The sequence below is a fragment of the Bactrocera neohumeralis genome, chromosome 3, assembly GCF_024586455.1.
Source record: "Bactrocera neohumeralis isolate Rockhampton chromosome 3, APGP_CSIRO_Bneo_wtdbg2-racon-allhic-juicebox.fasta_v2, whole genome shotgun sequence".
In the NCBI taxonomy this organism is placed as follows: Eukaryota; Metazoa; Arthropoda; class Insecta; order Diptera; family Tephritidae; genus Bactrocera; species Bactrocera neohumeralis.
The window spans coordinates 13,431,562-13,445,910 of record NC_065920.1 but is presented as its reverse complement, the minus strand read 5'-3'; the positions used below and the strand labels follow the sequence as shown (position 1 = coordinate 13,445,910).

At 35.7% G+C, this 14,349-nt stretch overlaps 2 protein-coding genes and 1 non-coding gene across 4 annotated transcripts; 2 read left to right on the top strand and 1 right to left on the bottom strand.

The window, feature by feature from the left end:
- The first annotated feature begins 604 nt into the window (after positions 1–604).
- On the top strand, positions 605–7,346 carry LOC126753961 (sodium- and chloride-dependent glycine transporter 1). 2 transcript variants are annotated; one of them, XM_050465754.1, is made up of 11 exons: positions 605–834; positions 1,060–1,505; positions 3,163–3,294; positions 3,360–3,523; positions 4,742–4,803; positions 4,867–4,990; positions 5,074–5,407; positions 5,462–5,613; positions 5,674–5,802; positions 6,561–6,761; positions 6,821–7,346. In XM_050465754.1, exons 2-11 carry the CDS (start codon positions 1,271–1,273, stop codon positions 7,133–7,135), a joined length of 1,848 nt encoding a protein of 615 aa, XP_050321711.1. In that variant the 5' UTR covers positions 605–834; positions 1,060–1,270; the 3' UTR covers positions 7,136–7,346. The 2 variants fall into 2 exon arrangements, with proteins under 2 accessions (XP_050321711.1, XP_050321710.1); XM_050465753.1 differs by having other exon boundaries at positions 605–938.
- Positions 2,809–3,012, top strand: Trnay-gua (transfer RNA tyrosine (anticodon GUA)). Its single transcript has 2 exons — positions 2,809–2,845; positions 2,977–3,012. It is a non-coding gene; the product is annotated as a tRNA-Tyr (tRNA).
- Positions 7,347–7,452: 106 nt separating the features above from the next.
- LOC126753963 (sodium- and chloride-dependent neutral and basic amino acid transporter B(0+)-like) lies at positions 7,453–14,349 on the bottom strand. The gene is made up of 10 exons (XM_050465755.1): positions 13,362–14,349; positions 10,474–10,602; positions 10,156–10,325; positions 9,954–10,057; positions 9,739–9,880; positions 9,328–9,655; positions 9,102–9,265; positions 8,872–9,000; positions 7,997–8,203; positions 7,453–7,856 (listed from the first exon to the last, which is right to left on the bottom strand). Exons 1-10 carry the CDS (start codon positions 13,522–13,524, stop codon positions 7,572–7,574), a joined length of 1,821 nt encoding a protein of 606 aa, XP_050321712.1. The 5' UTR covers positions 13,525–14,349; the 3' UTR covers positions 7,453–7,571.

The window sequence follows — 14,349 nt, the reverse complement described above, 5'->3', positions numbered from 1 at the left end:
TCAATTTTTAACCACTACTGTTATCGACCCAATAAACTGTTAGTTGCATATAAAGCGTTTATTCTCTTTCCTTGCATTAGACCCCTGGTATAATTCTGAATAGATCAGCAACACGTGTTCTCACATTCACACATATTTATGTAGCTCCACACAAATACATATGTATGTTCACAACTACATATGTATGTGCATACCATACATACACACATATGCACATATATGTATGCCACAGTTAATGCTTAATTTTAAGCGCAATTTCAAATGATCTCAATTTAGTTTTTGTAGGTGTTAAATCTTTCGTCTCGGCGCAGTCATTGCTAAATTCACTTAAGTAGTGCGACTATTTTAACAGAGCGCCTTCGAAGGCAAAGAAACCACACTGCATGTTTGAATGTGTGTGCATGTGCTATATGAAATTGTGCGACGTCACCACCAAGATTTCCATCAACTAGCCGCGCCATTTGTGAAGTGTCATTTGAATGGCAATAAAATCTCAAAAAGCACACACACACGCTCAAGCAGCAGTGTGGGAGCGCATGATGATTACTATTTAGAAAATTGCTTGCTATAAAAAGCAAAAGCGGGCAGACAGATGGGCAAGTGTTTAGAAAAAAATACGCAAATTCGTTGTTGATTTTATGGACGTACACTAAAAACTGCACGCCTCAAGAGATTTTGAGTCAGTTATCGATGGACGGCGCACGTGTGATGTACTCAAGTGATCGGTAACGTTAAGTACAGTGATGGCACAACTGATAAGAGCAAGCAATTTAGAGCTGTGAGGGTTATTGAGTAGTGCTAAAATTTTGGTCCTTGCGCGTATTCCTTTTAAAAGTAATTATTCTTGTGTAATAAGTGTAGAGATATAACAACAAAAAAGTTAACAAGTGATAAATGCTGTGGGATACAAAAACTATATTACTCATACGCACTGCTGGGTAATTCATGCGTAAATATTATGCATATACATATGTATAAATAAAAAGAAGCTGCTGTGATATAAGTAACGGTTTGTTTTATAATAAATTTTATCAAAAATGTTTATAAAATTATTTAAAGTTGTTAGCGTCGGTTGTTAAACTCTGGTGTACTGTACGGATGTGTGATATACAAAATACCGTGTACCGTGTAGAAATCGTGTATATTCTCAAGCAAAAGCACTGCCAATATTAAAAACAAGTTTTAAAAACTTGTATTTTGCTGTTTCCAATTGTGTAAAGTACTTATTAGATCAACTTTTTGCGTAACTAAGTACAACAATTTAACTAAAATGTTCAGCCGCAGCAACTCGCATCCTGGCAATGGACCAGCCGACGCTTACACACAAGTGCCCACGAATATCACGTCCGCCAAGTCCATAAACGCCGGTGCAAAAACCGCCGAGCGTGATGCTAATCGCGGTCAGTGGGCCTCAAAAACAGAGTTTATGTTATCCTGCATCGGCTATGCGGTGGGCATTGGCAATGTATGGCGTTTTCCATATCTCTGCTATCGCAGCGGTGGCGGTAAGTATGCGCATGGAATTAAAAAAATAAATAAAATAAATAAAATGAAAAAAGGTAAAGAAAAACAAGAAAAATGTAAACTTCATTATAAAATTCATCCCATGTGGATTTCTTAAGGCATAAAAAGTTATTTCTTTAGTTTGTATGGCAGCTATATACTATAGTGAAGTCCGATCTGAGCAATATGTTCGAAGAACGTAGCGCTGCCTTTTGTAATAATACATGCCAAATTTTGTGAAGCTACGTTGTCAAATAAAAAAGTTTTCAGTTTGTATGACAGCTATATGCTATAAAAGTCCAAACAAAACAATTTCTTTGTAGCGCATCTCAAATTTCATGAGGATATCCCGTTAATTAAAAAAGTTTCCCTACGAGGACGTGATTCCGATCGTTCAGTTTGTATGGCAGCTATATACTATGATGGTCCGTTTTCGGCGATTCCGACAAAGGGGTAGCTGCTTGAGAAGAAAAGAACGTGTACAAAATGTCAGATCGATATCTCAAAAAATGAGGGAATAGTTGGCGCATATAGACTTGTTTTTAGATTTTTTTTAAATCAACTCAGCTGGTCACGCTCATCATTTAAATACGTATATATTAGTATAAATTATATAGGTTTCCTTCGTTGCAAACCCCATATACCCTGTTTACCATAAATAAAATACTTAACTACTTAGTTTAAGCCGTTCTCGATTCATTATCATAACGATTTGATTAACGTTTTTATTTAATTTTTTCTTGTTGCGCACATTAGCACTACCTTTAGTCTAGTGTTCATTATTAAATTGCTTACAATTGTTAATTTAGTTTTTATTTATGCAAATACAGCAATCACAGCAGCAACGAGCAACTCACACAGCTGCACACACACGCGCAGACGCTGACGTACGCCGCAAGAATACAAAATTGCTTCGCACCATAATTGCAGTAATTTTTCTATTTATTTTTGCTTACATTTATTCCGCTATGTTTTTACTCAGCCGCTGTTTGTTTTTATGCGCTTTTATACAATTCTTTGTCTGTTGCTTTCGTCAAATTCACATTGCAAGCTATTTTTAGTTTGGACGCAAAGAAATATGCAAAAGCGTGCTGCAGTTTCACACACTTACAGGCATACCTGCACATGGACAAATGAATACACATGTACACAGATACATGCACATGTGGGTGGCGGGGGCATTCGTTGAACTTTTTGTGTATGGAATTGCTTCCTTCTTGGCATTGGTGGTGTGCGCGCGCGCTGACTTTCGCTTGGCGCATCTGCGGTGGCCTAAGCGTGCTATTTTCCTGCCGGTAAGCAACGCCTTCGATAGCTCAGTTGGTAGAGCGGTGGACTGTAGAAGTTCAGTTGTTAAATAGAGTGGCGGTGCTGTGGAATAATCGATCCCAATGATGAACATCATCAAGGTATTGGGTTAATTGATAAAACGCTTCGCATTGCCATTTTCTACTGCAATCTTGATATGTTGAAATCCATAGGTCGCTGGTTCAAATCCGGCTCGAAGGAGGCTCAATTCTTTTTTTCCCTTAACTTCCCTACTTTCATTTTTTACTTGTCATTTTTGCGATTTTTTGTTTTACAATTTGAAGTCATGAATTTTTCTACTTTCTATCATTTCTCTATTTTTCCTTTCGAAATTCGCTGCTTGTTTTTTAGGCGCATTCTTGGTGCCTTACCTGTTAATGTTATTCCTTTGCGGCATTCCATTATTTTTCATGGAGATTGTGATGGGACAATTTTCGAGCATTGGCTGTATTGGTGTCTTCCGCTTGGCACCGTTATTTAAAGGTTAGTTCAAAAATAAAAAATATTTCTGAAATTATTATTTCAGGTTTTTTTTTTTTCATTTCCAGGCGCCGGCTTTGCGATAGTGATTGTCAACTTTATTTGTACCTGTTACTATTCGGTGATCATCGCCTATCCAATTATGTTTTTAAGTAAATTGTTTTCGTTAAAATTACCTTGGATTGATTGCCAGAATGTGTGGAACACAGATCATTGTGTGGAGGTTATGGATGTAAGTGCAAAGAAGTCAATACTAAAACTCACAAATGCACCTTGGCCCAGAAATTTGGTTTCTGAGGAAAATCGAACCACAACACATATACCACAATTTTGAATTCCATATGATTCTTTCATGATCCAGTGCACAATTCAAGCACCATGATAATATTAGGATAAAACTTTCCGCAAATAATGCCTTTGTGGTATGCCATCTCCAGTCAAAAAATTGTCAAAATCGGACAATAACTGTTCAAGCCCCATCTTCCAAATATGGGGATTCCAGTGCCTGGTTACAAAAACTTTGGGTAAATCTGTAGGATATGTTATTGAAATTCGTAGAAAGTCCTTTCCTGCGATGCCTGTATGTCAAAAAAGAATCGAATCGAGTCTTTACGGGGATTTATTTATTTATTTATTAGTTTTGATCCTTGCAAGTTGCAAGCATATAATAGGTTCGCTTGCAGCAAAACTGATGAGGCCTTCCTTACTTATAATGTAAGTATAATGTTTGGCTAATTACTGACCACACAGAGCGTACGAACTCTCTATGTCCGTACATGAATGGATGATATTTTAATTTCTTCGCTAGCTAACTCCTATTTTAGAATATCTGTGATAAGCAGTCAATGATCGTTTAGCTGCATATGTTTTGCCCTATATTTTATGTCATAACTTCATTCCAGCATTTAAATTTTTTCCGCCCGGTCCACCAGCGACGCGGCAGAATTCAATTCAGTAGGCAAATCGCTGCTTCGCTACCAGGCGCCCAGAAACAGCCAGTAGGGATCAGTTAAAATTTTAAACTTCTGCAATTATGGAACGATTTCGATGAATGGTGTCGTTGAAAAGAGCAAAGCTTGGCGTATCCCATTAATTAATGCATTTTAAAAATGTAAGTAAGTTTAGCGGCAAATTAGAAAGAAATATAAAATAGCTGGTTCTTGATTGAAAATTGGTTTATTACGCGCTTCGGAAGCGCGCAGTCAGCTCGTTCACCAGCATATGACCTTTGGTATTCCTTAGTATTTTATTCCCAACCCATTCTGTGCCGTATCAGATTTAAAGTTAAGTTCTTTTGGATGACATAATATTTTCAGGACCAATATTTTTTACGTTCTAAACGTGGCTTAGACTCAACACATTTTAGTTGTGTTTAAAAATAAAAAAACTGTCATCACTCATGCCAATCAAATTAATTATATACCATATACATTTCTGATACTCCTAACAGTTAGCGAAGCGCAACTTTACACATCACACCGGGTTTCGCACGCCAGCCGATGAGTTCTTTCAGTGGGTATTAATGTTAATTGCTGGCACATGCATGAAATCTTACTTTAAATATTTGAATTACAGTTTCGAAATTTTGAAAATATCTGGAAGCATTGAGGAATTAGGCGGCTTGGTATGGCCACTGTTTTATTGCTTGATCTTTGCGTGGCTCTCGGTGTATGTCTGCATCATACGCGGCATAAAAACGGTAGGTATTTTTCCCCAACTTCAGAATTTTTAATTTATAACTATTTTTATAATTTATATACAAACATTCCTATATTCCTCCAGGTCGGCAAAGTGGTTTACTTCACCGCAATTTTTCCTTTCTTCATACTCTTCGTATTATTTATACGCGGCGTAACGCTACCTGGCGCCTGGAAAGGTATTTTGTTCTACATCAAACCGGAATGGTCACGGTTGTTGGATCTAAAAGTTTGGGCCGACGCTGCAATACAGATATTCTTTTCGTTGGGACCGGGTTGGGGAGGCATTGTGAATATGGCTAGTTTTAATAATTTTCGCAACAACGCTAGAGGCGATGCGTTCGTTATACCGATTGTGAATTGTGCGACTAGCATATTTGCGGGATTCGTGGTTTTCTCCGTGTTGGGTTTCCTTTCGCGTAAGTGCGCAAAAATCAAACTTCCAACTTTTGTTAATGCTTTTGACCTAACAGACCAATCCGGCATACCAGTGGCCACGGTGGCAACATCTGGTCCCGGCCTGGCATTCGTCACATATCCACAGGCGATCGCCATGCTGCCAATGCCACATTTGTGGGCTGCCCTCTTCTTCTTAATGCTCTTCCTTCTAGGTTTGGATAGTGCGGTAAGTGTTGGCTGAAACTATGAAAAGTTGTACATATTTTGTAATAAAATATATTTTCAGTTTGTTCAAATCGAGGCGATTATATCGTCGATCATCGATGAAATACCAAAGCTGCGACAGCATAAAGCTCTCGTTACATTGGGATCGGTTATGATCATGTTTTTAATGTCAATAATTATGGTAACAAAGGTAAGAAATTGCTATATAGTTTAGGTTGATTCTACGCTCAGACTTTTTAACGCTCTGAAATGAGAATTGTTGAGATGGTTTTGCGTTTGTGTATTCTTTAAGGTCAGATACTTCTTGAATGTACTTTTTCGTATAACTTTATGTTCAGCTATAATCAGCCGGGTAGTATTTAGAGCTCAACCAAACATTATAGGAAGATTTGTGAGGCTGTTTATGTAGAAGTTACAAGTGTATTATACTCTCAGTATATATATGACCTCAAAATCTCTTATGTACTCATTCCGCAGTTGTTTTGTGATCGCAGTTCCAAGTAATAAATTTACTTGTAAGCCTGGAAGAGATAAATTGGACAGTATAATAGCTTGTATGGTCTCCAGCGTCCTCTCATTTTGTTGAACTCTCACAAATAATGAGCTGGAAAGTATTCATGATTGATATGCAGAAGGGGTTTGTGCTTGTTACTTTTAGTATAGAAAATTTTTTGATAACTTCTTCATTCATAATCTTAAAAGTTCTCAGGAACTCAGTTTATTAGTCCGAAACAGCATCTTGATATTAAAAATTTTTTTTAAACCCAGAAACGTTTATTTCGATAATACTATATTGATCATTTAATCTACATCTTTCTCTAATATGGCTGACAACTCCCACTAATCTCGAGTATATTTATTTTAATTGTAATTTATTCTAGGCAGTTTATGCTTGCCACCTAAAAAATCGCTTTAAACAATCATAAATCATATGTTTTCGCTTTCCAGGGCGGCATGTTCATACTTCAACTGTTTGATTGGTATTGTGCATCGATTTCGGTAATACTCATATGCATTTTGGAAGTGGTTATGGTCGCCTGGATCTATGGCGTGGACAATTTCATTGCCGATATTTACTTTATGATCGGCAAGAGACCGGGAATCGTTTGGAAGTTTTGTTGGACATACATCACGCCTGTTATATTAATTGTGAGCACAGGCAAATTATCATAATTTTTAATTAATATTTGGCGTTTTTTCCTAAATAGGGCATGTTCTTCACTAGCATCATATTTAATCGCGATATAACCTATAATGGTATTATATACCCACCTTGGGCCATAGCACTCGGTTGGCTGAGTTGTTCCATTTCCATTGCATGCATTCCAGCGTATATGATTTATGCATTAGTGCGAGGCCAGGGCACGCCACTGAAGACTGTGCGCAGACAATTACAAGCCGTTGATTGGACGCCGGCAAACGAGGAGTATCGCCTGGAGTACGAGGAATATCAGCGTTCACGTAAGTTAACCAGTGAACTGCATAAGAGCAGAGTGGAGTCGATGGCTAAAGCGCAAGTGTGACGTCACAAAATGTGCGTAGACATTTGCCTTATATATAAGATATATGTATGTAAAGCTTGGTAATGATTATGTAGCAGAATTTTTTTGAGTATTAACATAAGTATATATTATGCATATTTACAAAAATAATAAGAAATTACAAATAATTTGTATAAGCAAAAATATAATATAAACATTTATTAATAAAAAAAAGAATTATGAATATTATAAATTCATCTTTGGCTTTAAGGTAACGTAAAAATATGAGTTCAAATTCGTATTGATTTCTTTACAACAATAAAAACTGCTAAATCTGTAAATTAATACGTGTATACATATACGGTTTGTTCTTGTCTACAAATCACAATTTAATTTCTTCAATAGTAAATATATACATACATATACACATTTTATATGATTACACAACCAACAGACGTAGATCAGCATGATTAACTCGTTATGGCACAACTTCATCTTCCATCTGACTCAACTGATGCGTAATATCCATATTACCCATGGCTTCTTCATAACGTTGACGCTCCTCCATTTCAAGCGGATACCAATCCAATGGCCGACAGCAGCGGCGAAAACGCATTTTGAATGGACCCGATGTTTGTAGGAGCACATAGATCATGTAGCCGGGTAAATAGAGCCACGGTAAAATGATGAGGAAAACCGCAGCTATGTGAACTACAATTGAGGCGACACTGTGCTCGAAGAACGCAGCGACCACCGAAATTAACTGTAATTGAAAGATTTTAGTGGTAATGCAAAGTTTTTCAAGCTTTCAATAATGAAGCTCATGAAGTTGTTTGGAAATATGAGTGCATTGATATTGAAATGTGAAGCTGTAAGTACATATGTATGTGTAAGCCAACTCACTAGCAGTAGGATGAGGCAGATCGGCGCAACAAACCGCAACATATTTACTTTCCACGTAGAAAAACGTTGACCCAACATGAATTCTATATCGCGCTGAAAGCGTATGCGGCCGTAAATCCACAGTACGACCAGAAGCAGAAAGAGATTCAGTGATGTTTGCGTGAATAGTGTATCCATTGACATGGCGCTGAAGAAAACGACACCGTGCTGCAATTGTAAAGGGAAGAAAAATAAGTAGGTCACATGACTGTAGTGGTAACGCATTATTTGTGCTGTGTCGTATCATATTCGATTGCATTAGGCTAAGTTGGGTTAGGTTAGGTCAGATAAATACAATGATGATGATGATGAGGACACGAATAATCCCGCTTGTACATCAATAGACGCCTATTCGCTGTGATGCCCAGATCTCCAAGGTTACTGATGAAAGTATGGCGACCTAGATGATTCAAACTTAATCTGCCGAAGACTGGACGTTGTAGGAGAAAGCTTTACTTTCTTTATTTCTTCCATATGCTATGGTTACATCACATCACAATGCAGCATATCATATTTCATGACATCACAATACACAAAAGGTGGTAATATAAAAATGTGGCAGTTCAGCTTCTCACATATCATCATATCAGATATCATCAGATCAAATCTGTCATTACATCATATGATCACGTCATATCATCACATCATATCATAACATAATAGCCAGTTTTTTTATTCATTATTTTTACCTTTCGTCATCATTAATAATTGAGCGTAAAAAATTAAGAAAGAAAATTTAATTGCCATGTTGTGGAATCCTACAGCAGATTTCTCATTCAGTTAGTGTTTAAAGATTTTCCAATAACAAGTCTCTTTACAAAATGAATCAAACTTACATTGGAGCACGTGTACAGAGACAAAACGGCTAGTATGCTAATGATGCCGAAAGTGACTTCTGTTCTTCGCGCACGCAGAATTTCGAATTCATCGAATACGCTTTGGAAAACAGAGAATAAGCTCGTGATCTGCAAGAAAGAAATCAAAAATTGATTACTTATATGCATATTATATAAAAGTAAATAGAGCTTTAAATAGCTCTATTATATTAGTATAGATAAATCTTTACCATCGTAATCAGCGCCATAAGTGCGAGCATGCCAAAGAAAATCATTGACCAGAGATTTGGCCAACTCATCGTGGTCATTACGCTGCCACTCGATAAATACAAAGCCCAGTGATGATTCACATACACATACAAATTATCTACCTCATCGTAATGTTCGATGATAGCTGTTAAAAAATGGGTTTTCTAAATATGTTTTTTAACTTTAGAATTTTCGAATTTTACTTACATTGAAAATAGCCCTGAATTATGTGCGTTAAAATGCCGTAAGCAATAAAAATGCACATTTGTCCTATACAAATAAGCCAACTGAAATTCATAATGTTTGTTTTGAAACGATTAAAGCTAGCCAAAGCAATAATGGAACCCCAACCGGGACCAAAAGCGGATACGATAAACAGCAGTGTATTCGGTATGCCTTCGGCCAATTCACGCGGAGTTGCTATGAAATAACTGAATATATATTTGAAATCGAGCGATAGCAACAGGAAACGGATGACCGAAATGACCAGCAAAGCCAGCGATGCCCAAATGGTGTAACGTAGAAATTTGCTCATCTGCAGAAAGCAAAGAAAATGGAGATAAGCGTGGGAAATGCATAAGTTAAGTTATGAGTGCTTTAAAATAATGCTATACGTACCAACTCGGTATTGTAGAAGCGATAAAAGACGGCAGCGACAATGCCCCAGCTAAGCATTGTGCAAAGTAGCAGCTCCCACGAAAACATAAAAGGACTATGGTACTCATAGTTGTCCATAATATCGTCACCACCGAAAATCGAGCTGCATTTTGGTATTTTAATAATATTTGTCAGTGTGGAAGTGTGAAAGATTATTGCACTTGGCGTTAACTTACTTGAAGAATAATACAGACGGCACTTCATAGCCAATATATTTATAGGAATCGTTGGTCTTTGCCATGCTAGCATTAATTTCCACTACATCCTTAAGTTTGCAGGACTATTGCCATATGTTTTTTATTTTTTATTTTTTTGTTTTGATAAAATAAAAAAATTGTTTTGTTAAAATATATATTTAGATACTGTTATTATATTTACATGTTCAACATTCACTTCGGTGCTGTTTATGAACCACTTTTCCATGCCCTCACAGCTCCAAGGTATTGTAGGGCGCATGGAGTGGAAGAAATAGAGTAACGGCACCGCAGCGAACATACTGTAGTAGGTGAGCACTGCCAAATTGACGCCCAAACTTATATAACCCAAGCCTAAAAGTAGAATAAAGTGCTTGCAATTTATTCTTTTTCAATATGCGAAATGAGATTTTTTAATATTAAATATTTTTTTATATTTAATATTTTGTTATATTTATTAGTTTTTAAAATTAATATTTTTTTAAATTTGAGTTTTTTATACCCTTGAAAATTGGTGATATACGAAACACCGATATAAAACCACTGCTGGAAAACTGTCCCATAAATGACTGAATCACCATTATTGGTACCACAAAAAGAAACATACAGACGACGTACGGTATAACAGCACCTGTGAAAGATATTTGAAATGTATTTAAAAGCAACATGTTATTTAATTTAATAATTATACTATAGCTAAATATAAATAAAAACATTAATCAATTACATCTCGCTTCAAATTTATTGCCATCTGATTCGACATCGCTTCTTTAATATACGGCGGTAGTAATTTACTTGATTACAATTAATTATATGAGTAATTATGTGCATGTAAAACAAGCCTACTACAGTTTGCCAACATTTGAGCCCTACAAGATAACAGAAAGTGAGAGAGAGAGATTCTGAACATGGAAAAAGAATTACGAAGATTACACCTATGGGGCGCAAACAATGGATTAGATGTTCCCCCAGGTAAAACGGAGCTGATGTTTTTATCAAGAAAAGCAAAAATACCTCGATTTAATCCTCCTTACCGCAAAATACCTAGTTTGGTTAAAATCAGTACCAAAATGAATTAGAAAATAAACATTGAAAAATTAATAATGCACCTGCAAAAGAATACTTAGCAAAAGACGTGGCCTTAAACCAAATATACGAGTAGTATGGATTTATACGGCCGTCATTAGACCAAATCTAACTTGTAGAGCACTGGTTTGGGGGTCAGCATTAAAGACATAATTGATATCAGTAAATTATATATAATACCAGGAACAGCCTGTGCAGGGCCCGTCGACGCGTATAATTGGAAAGTAACAGCACGTCCTGCTATCAGAACTAAGGAATTAGGACGTTAGAACCTGAAAGGTTACGTACATAGTACTATTCTCAAGCATTTAAACATAAGTAAATCAGCCTAGATCTTCCCAAAAGCGAGGTGAGGATTCCCACTAGATGTAAATGAAGAAGTAGTTTTGTAGGTGAAGAGGGCAAGGCTGGAGCCAATACTATGTCCGCTGGGAAGGATCAAAAGAAAGCTTTATATAGATTTTTAACAAAAAACAAAAAAAACTGAAAGACAACAAAGTAGATATAGCCCAAATATGACAGGATGAGAATCAAGGAACTACTTTTTAGGTGCAATAAAAGCATATACAGACTTTCAGCTACTATTGAATTGGCATTGGCCTTGGAAACCATGCGCTAGAAATATATAACAATATTATACTTCCCGTAGCTGCAAGCTAAAAGGGAATACGGAAGCGGTTTTCCACTGTTTCTGTGAATTTCCAGCTCTATTACAAGCCCGACACAAAATACTTGAAAACCATTAGGCAACAAACATTGAATTATTGTACACAAAAGCATAACGGATATATGGAAGTAGTTTCATTGAGAGCACCAAATGGTTTGAGCGCAGCGTTGAAACGGAGTAGCAAGATTATAAAGGTCCTACAATTGTGTATCAAAATGGTAAATCCAATACTAATTCAGCCCATGCGGGCAGCGCTTCTAACTTTAAGCCCACATACTTTGAAGAGGTACATATTAGTTTATATTAGGTTTACCACGAAGTTTGAAAATATTTACAATTAATCAAGGACACGAGCTGAGTCAATTTACACATGCATGTTAGTACGTCTGTCTATCTATATATACGCTTACTAATCTCTCAGTTTTTTTAACTTTTTATTTCAGAAAAAATCCTAACAAGTTTATACATGGATTATCTCGCAAAGCAACGCTATATTTACATTGCTCAGATCGGACAGTTAAATGGTATATGGCGTTAATACCGACTGACCGATCAAAATTTAGAAAAAGATATTTTTATACTTTTTAATGCTGTATTTTTATACCATTTAATACAAGGAGAAATGCAAGCGTGAAGGCTGTTATAGCTTCGGTGCAGCCGAGATTCAAATTTGTTTTATTTTCAATAAATAGAAATGAGCAGATAACTCTTCAGTCATGATTACTAATATAAAAATATAAATATAAAATATTTTTAACCATACATTTCAACACCTACTGTAAGTTTATATTAAAATAAATTAAGCTTATCTCTTTGTCAAAGGTTATTGTGCAGTTATTTATTGACATGTATATAATATATGAATTCAAATAAATTAGAGGCGTAAACATATTCAGATAGACAGCGCTTATCACTAAAAAGCATTAGTAAAGGTCTATTGCGAAAAGCGTTGGCATCCAAGTACATAAATATATATACTATATGCTGTTGAAAAAATAATAATATAATGCAATAAATTGAAAATTAAGCTACGAATTCCTAGTTCTTATTAATTATTATTATTATTTTTCTTTTTTATTGAGTTTTAAGAAAAGCGCAAATAAAAAGTCTTTATACAATGAGATTTGCCTGTTCGAATATATTTTCTATTTCATTTAAACCTTTATTTTGTTAAAGTAATTTATTAATAGTTCTGCGTATTTTTTTTTAACTGGAAAAAACTTTGTTCGGTATATTTTTGAAATTTAAACCACTTAAATTTTACAGCAATGATGCTTCATATTACTATATGTCTATGTTCTAAGTGTATATTATACATTCGTGGTGGCTGCAAATATTTTTACGAAAAATTTGCTGTTAAATTTAATTCAGAACACCTTTGATAACCACTTTTATTACGCGGAATTCCCTTCCGGCCAAAAAAAATAATTTTGTAAACAAATTTTTACTAAATATAATGACAAACGCGTGCTTCAGAGCCAATTATCACACAACCTGTTATATATATATATATATATATATTTAGTACACACACACACAAATATTCACTATAGCACACCCAAATATTTATATATAGCAACACTGTAACACATTTGAATGACAAAAATATAAATACAGATGAGGCTGCGTTGACTTACCGCCCATGTGTTGGTAGATGAACCAGCCCATCGATATGACATCCATGCGGAAGCCCAAACTAATGCAGGTGTATACGAAATCACTTGGCGCCGCCCAATAGCCACGGGTCAGGTCGGGTTTGTGCGGCCTGCGACCACTATCATATGAGGACTCGTAAACCATTTTCTACGCAAAATTTTTTATCACTTTCACTTTTTAATATTTTTTGCTTCAATATTTCTTTTTTGTAATGCAATTTAGTTGCAGTGGCAAATTGAAAAGTTGTAAACAAGGTGGTTTTGTCAGTGCGTATCTTAGATGTCGCGTTGATCCGTGCAAGTGTATGGTATGCAAACGAGTCGACGGCAAGCGCATCGACACTGAAATGAGTGCCAAGTTTATGCCACACTAAATGTTTGCCTGCCGTCGTACATTAATTACATCAATGCGATAATAGAAACCACAAAATTCACTTAAATACCGTTGTATATAAGAAATACTATATACGAATATGTAAAAGTTATAAAAGTATGAGCAATATTTTAATTAAAACGTGAGCAACAACAGCGGCTAAATGAATAGAAAACCACACTAAATTAATACTCGGATGCTCAGTGTCATTTACTTGCCTTTATCATGAACACACATATGTGCACATGTAGCATTTATACTATACATACACACATATGTACTTGTATGTAAGCATGTATCGGTCAAATATAATTTTGCAACTCATATAATATTTTAACTGTGCAACAAACAATATTTTCCTGCTGCGACGTTGTTGTTGCTATTATTATTGTTACTATTCTTGTTTTTATTTTTACATATTTTTTTTTGTTGTTTGGTATCTGTGTTCTTGTTTTGCTTTTGATAACCGTTGATTCTAGTTGTACTTCAATGCTGACTTTTTCGTGTGTTTCGGTTTGCAAAGCTCGCGCTGATCTGTGCGCTTTCCGTAAATATTCGTACGTTGTAATTAGTAGCAACAGCTCCGGCGCATTACTG